This window comes from Syngnathus acus, chromosome 14 (assembly GCF_901709675.1).
Source record: "Syngnathus acus chromosome 14, fSynAcu1.2, whole genome shotgun sequence".
In the NCBI taxonomy this organism is placed as follows: domain Eukaryota; kingdom Metazoa; phylum Chordata; class Actinopteri; order Syngnathiformes; family Syngnathidae; genus Syngnathus; species Syngnathus acus.
Window position 1 is genome coordinate 6,689,274 of NC_051099.1, and position 10,976 is coordinate 6,700,249.

A 10,976-nucleotide genomic window follows, 5' to 3' on the forward strand; every position below is an offset into this window, starting at 1 on the left:
TTGGGACTTACTTATTACTTAGTTTGTTTTAATCTTTAACCACGAGATATTGTTTTGTATTTGGTATAATCTAATGCGATAAGTGTTTGCAACATTCACTGTCGCCAGAACTTACTTTCATAATCAACGAGGTGTTTTGGGATTTTAGCTGGAAAGTTTTCTGTTGTGAAACTCACAAAAAATAAGTTTATATTTTTACTTGATGTGCAGAACATTCAGTTTGAACTATAAAAACAAAGAAGACAGATAAAATGCAATTTTAATCACAGGTTTATTTATTCTTGATCATAAACTTTGAATATATCGACCGGTGTCTTATTCATGAAGAAATTTGTGCATAAAATCAATAAAACAAGTAAAATAAGTATGAACGCATGAGTTGAATCTAAAATCAATTTCAGTTTAGATGGGCCACTTTTACTTTAAACTGGTTTAAGGAAATAAAGATTGATTTAATCCCAATGAGTTAAAACACAACTTGATTAGTGACTCAAAAGATGTCTACACAAACAAACAAAGATAACAACAAATTGTAGTACTAATTAAAAAAAATCTTATATAACCACATCAGGCATGATACAATTCATAAAAAAAAACATTTATTGCTTGCTCACAGTAAAAGTCTCGGTTGAAATGATCCTTTTTGCAAATTTTAATGGAAGGAGTTTATATTTAACACACAGTTTTATAATCTGAACTCGAACAAGGTACGTTCCGAGTCCGTATAGCAGCGGGTTGGTGACAGGTGGAATGATGGCGAAATACATTGACAAGAAGATCCGCGCTTCAATCGGAACATAACTCATATCAAACCTAGTCTGAACAATTTCAAACAGGGACGCAATGCTATAGTTTAAAACAGAACATAAATGTGGCACGCATGTTTTAAGTGCAAGAACCTGGGAGTCTTTAGATAATTTTTTACAAACTCTGATTATCTGTGCATAGGAGAAAATAATCATAATCAGCTGAGGGAACAAAAACAACACAACAAGCCCAAGCCCAACAATACTTATGAGGGATGCATTTGAACATGCATTTTTGACTAATTCCATATTGACACAGTATAGCTTGGGTATGAATTTCCCACAAAAACTCAGCCGCAGAGTGAGACTGAAAAAACAACCAAATACAATGAACGGATAAAGGCCCACAACTGCAATCAGTTTGTAGATCCTGGAAGGAGTCATGATGGTGTGATAGTGAAGAGGGAAACAGATGGCAACATAGCGGTCGTAACCCATGAGAGCGAGTATGCACAACTCGGAAGCTGCAAATGTGTGCAAGAAGAAGACTTGAACGAGGCACGCGTTGACGCTGATTGCATGCGTCTTCGACAAAAGGATGCTCATAACCGGAAGCAGCAACGCGCTACTACCGTAGATTTCGTTGAAACATAACATAGATGCAAAAATATTCATAGGCTGGTGCAGCTGTTTGCATTGGTGGATGGTGCTGATCAGGAGTAAATTGAGGAAGATAGTGACAATATAGAGGAAGAAGAAGAGAGTAAAGAACACATGTTTGTGGTTCTCCAGGGTCGCGAATGCCGTCATGGTGAACGTTAGGGTCGTGGTGTTCTTCATCCTGAAAGGAATCAATGAGGAATTGACATGAAAAGCAAACAATTGTATTGCAGCATAAATAGATTGCAGTAACTTTCATATATTTTCATAGTACCTGTGATGAGGTCTTGCGCTCCACGCACCTGAGTTCGTACCGTGCACGAGCGTCTTTTTAAGCATACAGATGGGCTTCGTTTGGATGTCCTTGGTCAGATTCTTGTTTCTATGGTCACCCCCCCGCCCCTCAGGCTCCCTTGACAAGTCCTATGTGACAGTTTTACTGGTTAACATGAACATAGTCTGCTCAAATGACACTTAAATAAATAAATAAAATCATATATATATATATATATATATATATATATATATACATGACTAAATATTAATGATGTAGAAAAAACTGCGCTCTGATCACACAATAATATCTACAGTAGGAAAATTCGCAATTTAATAAAATATTTTTTAAGAACCAGTAGGCTACGTAATGATTGTCTGATGACCAGTTCAGGGTGTACCCTGCTTCTCAACTAAAATAAAATGGGGTAGGCCCCAACTCAACGGTACAGAGAAGAATGAATGGAGGACAGATGAATGGACATCCTTGAGTTTAATCTGACAGCAGCATTTGTTGGACACTCGAGTGGTTGTCTCCCAAGCTGAAGGTTGTGGTTTTGTGACTAAGTGTCCTTAAGCAAGATACTAAAGCCACAATTGCTTTTAATGAATAAAAATTAAAGAGATAGTGTTAAAGAAAACAGAAAACAGCTGAGCCGTGATTGGTTGTTACACTGAGAAGCTGTGATGTCATTTTCAGTCGACAGCAAGCGGCAAAATAGCTGCCCCTAAAGACTGATAAAAATATGGATTTTGATACTTGAATCATGTTCCACAAATGTGATATTAATCACAAATGCTGTGTTTACATTAGTGGGGTGTATAAAACATATCGTAAAGAAAAGTTTGTGTTTGACTTCCTTTTTAAGTAAATATTGCGTTGTTTCTAAATGGCCAAATCACGTAACTTCAGTATCAAATGAGGTTTAAAACACACACACGCACACAGAAACACACACAGAAACACACACACACACACACACACACACACACACACACACACACACACACACACACACACACACACACACACACACACACACACACACACACACACACACACACACAGTGATACTGTGTCAGATGACGTGTTGTTTTGTCCCCACATGATACAGTTTAAACATGCTCATTAGTACCTATTAGTCTGCTGTTTCCACTCTTCTTGAAGGCAATTAGTCCCTCGTGTGTTGAGCAGTGCCTGGAGAATAAAGCTGATGGACGGGTTGAAAACAAAGTTGAGCTCCCTTTGGAGAATACTGATGTAACATTGATGAAACTTTCTCCAAAGGCCAGTAATCTTTGTACCAAGGAAAATAATTGTGATCACCAATAGCTTTTATTGCATTTAGTATCAGCGGATTTTTCACTTCTAAAAGTTTGATTCGAGGGGGCAGGACAACTGTTTGAGGGGGCGTTGCCCCCTCTTGCCCCTGTGTAGAGCCGGCACTGGCTTGAAGGATCATCAGGTTGCTACATTTTGTGACAAGCGCTGGTAAAGTTGCACTCGCACTGAATTACTGCAGGTAATTGGAATATACCAAGTGTTTGCAACAAAGGGGGACAGGTTCAACCTGTTGTGTGTCTTGTATTGTGCTGCAGTTTGTTCCCCAAATGATTGAATTTGACTTAAATTTGCAAGTTAGTCTTTCGATGTTGCTTTTGTTTGAGTGTACCCTGATAAAACGAGCAAGACAAGGCATATTTTGCTCCAAACTTTATTTTGTTCTTTCAGTACCAAACAGGTTCAGAGGTTAACGCCTAACATCTGTGGGCAAGCTAGAGGCGAATATTTGCGTGCAGCGATGGAGAATGATGGGGCAAGTCTGCACACTGCAGATTCTGATGATGGGGTCCGAGATGGTTCTTTTTGGATGTTCTCCTTTCTCCTTGCAACCCAACATCCTAATCCAGATAATAATAAATTGTATTGCTTGCGATATCATCACAGTGACTCAGAGGATCAGTGTTACAATTTTTTTTTTTTTTTACAGCCAGAGCATGCACTCATTTTGTAACTTGCATAGAACTGATGATCGTCACACTGCCCTCTCCATCAGAATATACATAAACAAACTGAATTACATTCAGAGGTTCATCACATTATACAATTCAACAAATATGGTAGTCAGTAATCTGGGATCATTTCAGAAAAAATGATTTCAATTTCCGTCAAAGGGAATTCTTCTTCAACCACTGGCGTATAATATCAACCGAGCCATCCTTTATTATAGCTTTGCTAATAGCCAGCGGTTAAAGAATGGAGGCACAGTATAATTTGTATTCTAAAATAAATTAAAAAAATCACACTACAGAATGATGACGTAACACCCGTTGCCCATTCACACTTTAGTTGATCTCCTCCAGCATTTGTTTGCCTTACAATCCAGAGGTAATCTTTTCAAGGTGCAATTCTATAAATATAAAACGTAAATTCATTTCCTGATGTGTTGCTCATCTTGACACGTCGACTGGCAGAACACTGGTACTACACTACCCAGCGTGCAATATGAGCGCTAGTCACGTGGTCACGGAGGTACTTCGCAATTCACAGGGCAAAACATCTTTTTCGCTTTGCCATTCAAATAACTGTGGTAAAACATTTGCGTGGATTAATACAGTACAAATGAACCAGGACTGGACACGGACAATGCATGGCCATAAAAATAGGATATGATTTTGTAGTATATGAGGTTTTATTAATTGACCTCGCAGAGCTAAAACTATTATTACTGTCAGTGGAATAGAATATATAACCCGCGTTGTTTTTTTATTTTATTTTTTTAAAGCGTTCTAAATGCAGACTCATGTCACATGCATGAATTGCATTAATTGTTTTCCATGAAAGCAGCAACACTGGTAGGACATTAAGAGGATTGTCGAATTCAAGTGAGATGATCCCTATTTTTGTAATATTTGCATGTAATGTATCCATACTTTGCATTTATACTACATTTTACACTGACGCTAATGATGAGTAAAGCCCTGTTCAGCAAACGTGCTTGGAAAAATAAAAAGAGCGCTTTTGTATTTAAGGAAAAATGCGGAGAACTAATTCAATTTGACATAAAGGAGGTCTAAATATTGAACCTTGGTGTCTTTGGTTGAATCATACGTGTAAATCACGTTTGACAAAAGCATCTAAAATCTTTTCTCCTGTGCATAGCATGTACATTTGAAAATCAAAGCCAGGCAGGCACGAAAAGCACTCCTAAGGTTTTTAAAATGCATGCATGTCCTCATTTCTGTTTTGTAGGTTTGGGTTTTGAGTCTACTTTCGTTCCTGAGAGGCCGTTTTCTGTGTTGTCGATCCCTGATGAAGTTACAAGGCACTCCTTACTGCTCGACGGTTGGAAGAAGGGGGTTGTTGGAGAAGAAGAACAGACATCAACAGCATCTCAAACAGCACCATCTCACCTCATCCAAGTTGTGTTCATTATATTGAAAGAACATGAACTCACTTTTTCTCCTCAAGCTTGGATAGAACAAAGAGAGTGAAGTTCTTCAGCAGCATGAAGCCCATGAGCAGCGCAATAGCTCCGCCCACAGCGGAAGCTATGATGATCGTCAGCGTGTTGTCCACCTCCCTCACTGCGGAAAACACAGAAGTCACCGGCCGCAATATACATCAACGACGAGACCAGAGAAGATTGAGTCGCTCACGCTCGTCCACCACAATGAGCGTGAAGATGGCGCTGTGGTTCTTCTCCTTTTCTTTGGGGTTGCGTCCAAAGCAAGTGTACTGGCCTCCATCCTCAAAGGTGATGTTCCACAACAAAATGGAAATGTTGTGGTTTTGATTCTTGCCCACAAATTCAAAGCGCTCTTTATGCATCTTCACTTTTGGCACCACCCCCTCTGACGGTATCACGGCATCACACACCTTGATGGCAAAAGAGGAACGCCGTCAACCCACGCACAACTGGCCGCCATTTTGGAGGGCTTACCGTTTGCATGGTGCCATTGTCATTGAACTGCCATCTAAAGTAAAGGTTCTCAATGCCGATGCAGCTGGCGTACGAGCAGGGCAACATGACCGTGCTGCCATTGACGGCCTGCAGGAAAGGAATCTTGCCGACAATCATCTCCAAGGCCTGAGCAGGCTTCACAACTGAGGAGCGACACGTTAGCATTAGCCCACTTTCTTTCTAAATGCAGCACATGCGAGTCCGCCAGCGCTTCTCCACTTGTGTTTAATGCTTCCATCTAGTGTGTATTGTGGAAACTACATGCTGACACAGCGTTGTGCACAACTCAAGGCACAGGTGCAATGACAGAGGGGGAAACAATGCGAAATCCAAACAAGCTGTCTTATGATGCAGTTCCCAATTTGCTCATAATAACATCAAGGTCAAAATGAGGTTGAGCATCTTTGCAGCAAATGGGGGGGGGGGGGGAGTGAAGGAGGTCACATGTGTGAGAGACTGGTATTGATTCCTTCACTTCGCGCCCTCGCTATCGCAATTCCTCTTGTGCTATGGTGCATGGTGAGTTTGCAAAAATAGTAACAGTAAGGGTGAAGCGCGACTAACACCTCTCCTGTGTTTGTGACAATTACATCCGCCACACAAAATTCACAAGTCATAATCTGGTGTCAGAGTTGCTGTCACCTTGTTCTGACTATGGCGAGTAAAGCAGAACATTTGGAGCTGACGTTTCAGAGATGTCACACGTTTTTTTTTATTTTAGCGCATTAAGTGCCTGTATGAATAATGCAAAGCGAATTGAAAACAAAAAAAAGAGCCTCTTGTGCATTAACGCCGAATGATTTTTGATGCTCTCCAAATGCTTGAGTCAGTCTTGACCACATCCGTTCCTCACAACTTAACTCATTAAAAATTGATTTAGCGGAGAATTTCATCTTGAAGCATCAGCCGCCAAAGCAAAACGACAATATGGGAGTTGAAACAGTTGATGACATTACCAAGCAGTAGTGCGAGGACCAGGTTCAAGGTTGTGTGTGGATGGCCCAGCGTCAGGGCATCGACCCAGATCCCACGGACGTCCATGTCCAAACAAGAATTTCACTCCGAAGCGTTTCAACAGCCAGACTTGCGACAATGTCCTTTCGCCACACTCAGCACTTTATTTGGCGTAATGGATGCTTCTGAAGAAAACACAAAACAATTGAAACTACCAATGAAACATCATACGGACGGAAAAGTTTCAAAGTGTCCTTCAAATATGAACCTACCTGCTTGTGTTTCCTCCGTGGCCCGGAGCGCGGCGGCTCAGCGGCCAACTCTCACCGTGCTGCACCGTCAGGGTTCACTCAAGGAGAATCCGCCAGTCCGCATTCTCACTGCAGCGGCTGCCACATTGCAGGAGCGGCCGAGCTAGAGAGACAATTAGAGAGGAGAGGCAGCCGGACGGGAGGAGACGCTGCCAGTGGAGACCCCCAAAAGCAGCTGACTCCTCCTCCTTCTGCTCACCCCTCAGGCTATCTAGCAACTTTTGCCTGTCCTCTGCGCTGGCCACGTGCCACCATCACCTTCCCCCATATGCCTTCCCTCCCTCCCTCCCTCCCTCCCTCCCTCGGCCCCACTGCTGACTCGGGGTGTGTATGCGGGCACTTTTGTCAGAGTGTTTGTGATGAGCAGGGAAAAGTTCTGCAGTGCAGATTGGGCTTGTGTAATGCGGCCCCAGGGTCGATCCACACCGCACGGCGAGCGTCATTTCCCTGATGCTGCATGTCTGGGTTTGCTCTTGTGGACCCCATCATAAACATGCAGTGTGGTATCGATCATGTATCCGATGCTCAAAAGGTCAAATTGTGCTCCGCCGTGATCCAGCTTGCAAGTGCATTGTTGTGACATAAGTGCTGCAGTCATTTTTCACAACGGGACAGCTCTTCTGCAATAAACATGCATTCAATCATCAGCAAGGAAGACTGCTGCAGTCTTCAGTGCAGGGCAGAATATAACTTAGGGTTTTTGTTCATACTTTTTTTTTTAACCAAGCATAGTAAGGATTTTTTTTTTTCCAGATAGAAAAATGTTCCCTGATGATGGCCAGTGGCCATAATGCTGCCTTTGTTTTCTCCACCAAGCTGACAATTAGAGGTGAGATGAAGCAGCGTTGCTCAATACATTAATCATGCATGCCTAGTTTTCATTTTTGGCACACGGGGTGGGGGTGGGGGGAGTGAAGAGAAACTCGCTCGTTTCTCACACTGCCTCCTGTCAGCCATGGGTGCCACGGGACGACACACGCTCTGGACCCTGTGCGTATGCTTTGCGGCCCTTCAGACAAGTGAGTTCACTTCTCTTGTAATCCAACTTTATAGGCTCACTTTTGATTGTAGAGTGCATTTATTAAGTATTTTGTTGTATGGTTTTTTTGTTGCAATTTTACTACAGTATTTAATCAGAGATGCAAGAAAACTTTTCATGATTGCTTTTACGCTGATTCCGAATCTGCACAAATGTTTTCTTTGAGCACATCAAGTTTTCACAATATTAATAATGATAGAACGTAATAATTAGTAATATTTATGAATTAAGGGTTAGGTTCAGCAGCAGGTGGATTTTTCTCAAACACATGCACACACACACTGTAAAATCCTGTTCCTATTATTGTGGTGTTGTCACGTGACATAATTAAGTCCAAACTTTAGCATTAGCTTAGCAGTGGATAATATTATATGCTGCATGCACAAACAAATGTTCGAGAGCAAGTGGGTTGTTTTTCCACTCCGCCTGCAATTGGTTTTGGCTCCACGTCAGTGCTGTCGAGTTCAATTAAAAACTTACGCACGCAAGCGCACGCACAAACACACGCACACACACACGTACGCACGTACTCACACACATAAATGGGTGAGAGTGAAAAATTAGAAAGGTTTCTCACTCACCACTACGTTATCGTCATTATGAAGGCAATGGGGTACTATGATCCGTGTTGATCACTGACATCTAGCGATAGTAACAAGCATTTTGCATAACAAGCAATTCTCCATTCATTCATTTCTTGCCTGAGATGCTTTGAGGGTGACCATGAGAGAATCCACGGTGGAGGTGGTCCGAGGGGATTACGTCATCCTGCCTTGCTCCTTCTTCACCTCCAGCCCCCTCTCCCGACTCAACATAATCTGGACCATGGCTCCCTTCTCCAGTCCGGAATCCCCCATTCAGGTCTACACACTTATTCTTAGTTTTCCTGGAAGAAATTGTGACATCATGATTCCAAGAGCAAGAATTCCTTCCAGGTGATCGTGTATGACCACGGCCAGATTATAGAAGACCCCTCCCTCATTGGCAGGGTGGGCTTTACAGGTATAGCCATGATTTAGTTTTTTTAAAACAAGGATTAGACAAACCAACTAAAAGAAGGTGACCCACTTGCTTGGAAGGTATCCCATGGAGTGCAGACATCATGGTGAACGATACTCACGTGTCGGACGCTGGGATTTATCGCTGCATGGTCAACAACCCTCCAGAAACGGCAGATCCCGGCATAGGAGAACTCCAGCTCACAGTTTTAGGTATGTTTAGACACACATTTTTACTTCTCATGTTAATAACAATGTTAATCTGCTGATTGCGCCAACAGTGGCACCATCGCTGCCCGCGTGCCAGTGGGACGGCAACACAGACGCGGGGGGTAGCGTCACGTTGTCCTGCTCGGTTGCCGAGGGCATTCCCACTCCGGAGATCCACTGGGATAAACTCAACCCAGAGGAAATTTCACTTCCTATCAACATGGAGGGTTAGAATTTGATCTTTACTCCATACAAAATGAGTTCTTCTATTTAATGTCGGTGTCAGCAATTTTATGCCACCCTTGAATGGTAATTTTTTTTTAGAGAAGAGAGGCCTTAACCTTGAAGGTGGGGGTGGTACAACTAAAATAAAATAAACACCATTTTACTTTAGTGGAAAATTGAGGCCACCAAAGTCACCACCTTCAAAAAAGTGAGTCCAGCCCAGAGAGTAAAAATGGCTAAGTAGGAAATGTCAAACAAAATTTATTCAATATTTTGCCAACCAATTGCCAATTAAAATGGGCATCATTTAAAAGCTAGCGTAGGCTAGGGTGACCATATTTTGATTTTCACTTAAATGTTTGCTCAACCCGTTTTTGAGATACAGATATGATCCTTAAAAACCCAGACAACATGCTGACGTTATAAATAATAGCACCATCTTTCACAAAACGTTTCTTACCATCTTTTCAGTGTAATAATGTAAATAACAAATCAGTCGTGTCGCAAGGATATTAATTTAACAAATAAAGAAGCTCACCTCATTATTTATATCATATTTAGATTTTTCCCTCGTTGTTTTCTTGTCCATTCTGTGTGCCCGGTGTTCTGGAATAAAGGACGTTAGTCAATTTTCCAGATAAACTTCTTTTCCGGGTCCCTCCCAGTGTCTACGTCACACACACCTGTAACGGTGGTGTACCCCGCATGATATAAAAAAGTCCTCTCAAATGTCATGCAAAACTTCAGTCAAATTAAACAAATGCTAATTGATCCCGCGAAAAAAACAATTAATACCGCACATTTTCATGAATTTACTACACCCGACCGCGCGCCCGGATAGGATGTAAATAAAAAGAAGACATATCCGGGCAAAACAGGATGTTTGGTCACCCTAACGTTGCCCAGGTGAAAATGGGTCAAATCAATGCCATTTGTCCAATCCTATGGAAACATTGCCATCTAGCGGAAAGAAAGCGCAATTGCGGTCTTGGAAGCGCAACTTTGGCGTTGTCTATATTGAATACATTACTGAAAATTTATTGATTATTTCCCAGGCGAGCTGTCGGGTTCAGTCCAGATTGTCAATGTGTCCTCACAAACATCCGGCCTGTATCGTTGCTCCGCTTCCAACGTCCTTGGGACGGAGAACTGCTACGTCAACCTGTCCGTCTTCAGCGGTGACCACCACTTTTTTTTTTTCTCACTCTCATAATCCAAAATCCATATACACTGATATGTTTTTGATAACTGGCAGCGGTGGCAGGGAATTCCTCAGGCATCCTGCAGGGGGTGCTGCTGACTTTGTCCATGAGCCTGATGCTGCTGGCCTTGGTGGTGCTCATGACGTGGCTTCATCGTACAGGCCAGGACGGCCGATGGAGGCTCTCCAAGGAGGAGGAGGATGAGGAGGGCTACAATGAGATCCGCTATACTCCATCGTTAATGAAGCGCTCCTTTGTGTAAGACATTTTGCTAACATGACATGCTGCTTTTTAAATAAATTCTCCAAATTATGACTGTGCCATTTCATTCATTTGTGATTTTAAGAGAGTTGTCACTAACACGAGGGAGACAAGAGGCCCCAACATTCCAAC

The 10,976-nt window shown here is 42.2% G+C and overlaps 4 protein-coding genes across 5 annotated transcripts in view; 2 read left to right on the plus strand and 2 right to left on the minus strand.

Annotated features, from left to right (window-relative positions):
- The window catches only part of gng8 (guanine nucleotide binding protein (G protein), gamma 8), a 757,718-nt gene that overhangs the window by 454,095 nt on the left and 292,647 nt on the right, over positions 1-10,976 (plus strand). The gene's annotated exons all lie outside the window — the stretch shown is intronic.
- Positions 548-1,586, minus strand: LOC119133340 (olfactory receptor 52Z1-like). Its single transcript, XM_037269040.1, has one exon. It carries the CDS (start codon positions 1,584-1,586, stop codon positions 600-602), a length of 987 nt encoding a protein of 328 aa, XP_037124935.1. The 3' UTR covers positions 548-599.
- Positions 3,379-7,157, minus strand: LOC119133354 (sodium channel subunit beta-4-like). Of its 2 annotated transcripts, none has more exons than XM_037269073.1 (6): positions 6,871-7,157; positions 6,601-6,780; positions 5,624-5,787; positions 5,340-5,559; positions 5,138-5,267; positions 3,379-5,015 (listed from the first exon to the last, which is right to left on the minus strand). In XM_037269073.1, exons 2-6 carry the CDS (start codon positions 6,683-6,685, stop codon positions 4,916-4,918), a joined length of 699 nt encoding a protein of 232 aa, XP_037124968.1. In that variant the 5' UTR covers positions 6,686-6,780; positions 6,871-7,157; the 3' UTR covers positions 3,379-4,915. The 2 variants fall into 2 exon arrangements, with proteins under 2 accessions (XP_037124968.1, XP_037124967.1); XM_037269072.1 differs by having other exon boundaries at positions 6,601-6,783.
- Positions 7,361-10,898, plus strand: zgc:165604 (uncharacterized protein LOC792578 homolog). Its single transcript, XM_037269048.1, has 7 exons — positions 7,361-7,928; positions 8,655-8,809; positions 8,884-8,950; positions 9,028-9,159; positions 9,228-9,383; positions 10,437-10,559; positions 10,637-10,898. Exons 1-7 carry the CDS (start codon positions 7,865-7,867, stop codon positions 10,843-10,845), a joined length of 906 nt encoding a protein of 301 aa, XP_037124943.1. The 5' UTR covers positions 7,361-7,864; the 3' UTR covers positions 10,846-10,898.

Bases quoted from the DNA above. Each gene is read 5' to 3' on its own strand.
- LOC119133340 (XM_037269040.1), bottom strand. From the start codon at position 1,586: ATGAAGAACACCACGACCCTAACGTTCACCATGACGGCATTCGCGACC.
- LOC119133354 (XM_037269073.1), bottom strand. From the start codon at position 6,685: ATGGACGTCCGTGGGATCTGGGTCGATGCCCTGACGCTGGGCCATCCA. The intron at 5,788-6,600 runs GTAATGTCATCA...GTCGCTCCTCAG, and splicing joins GGTCCTCGCACTACTGCTTG to TTGTGAAGCCTGCTCAGGCC. The intron at 5,016-5,137 runs GTGAGTTCATGT...ACCGTCGAGCAG, and splicing joins TCCAAGCTTGAGGAGAAAAA to TAAGGAGTGCCTTGTAACTT.
- zgc:165604 (XM_037269048.1), top strand. From the start codon at position 7,865: ATGGGTGCCACGGGACGACACACGCTCTGGACCCTGTGCGTATGCTTT. The intron at 8,810-8,883 runs GTCTACACACTT...AATTCCTTCCAG, and splicing joins GTCCGGAATCCCCCATTCAG to GTGATCGTGTATGACCACGG. The intron at 10,560-10,636 runs GTGACCACCACT...GATAACTGGCAG, and splicing joins CAACCTGTCCGTCTTCAGCG to CGGTGGCAGGGAATTCCTCA.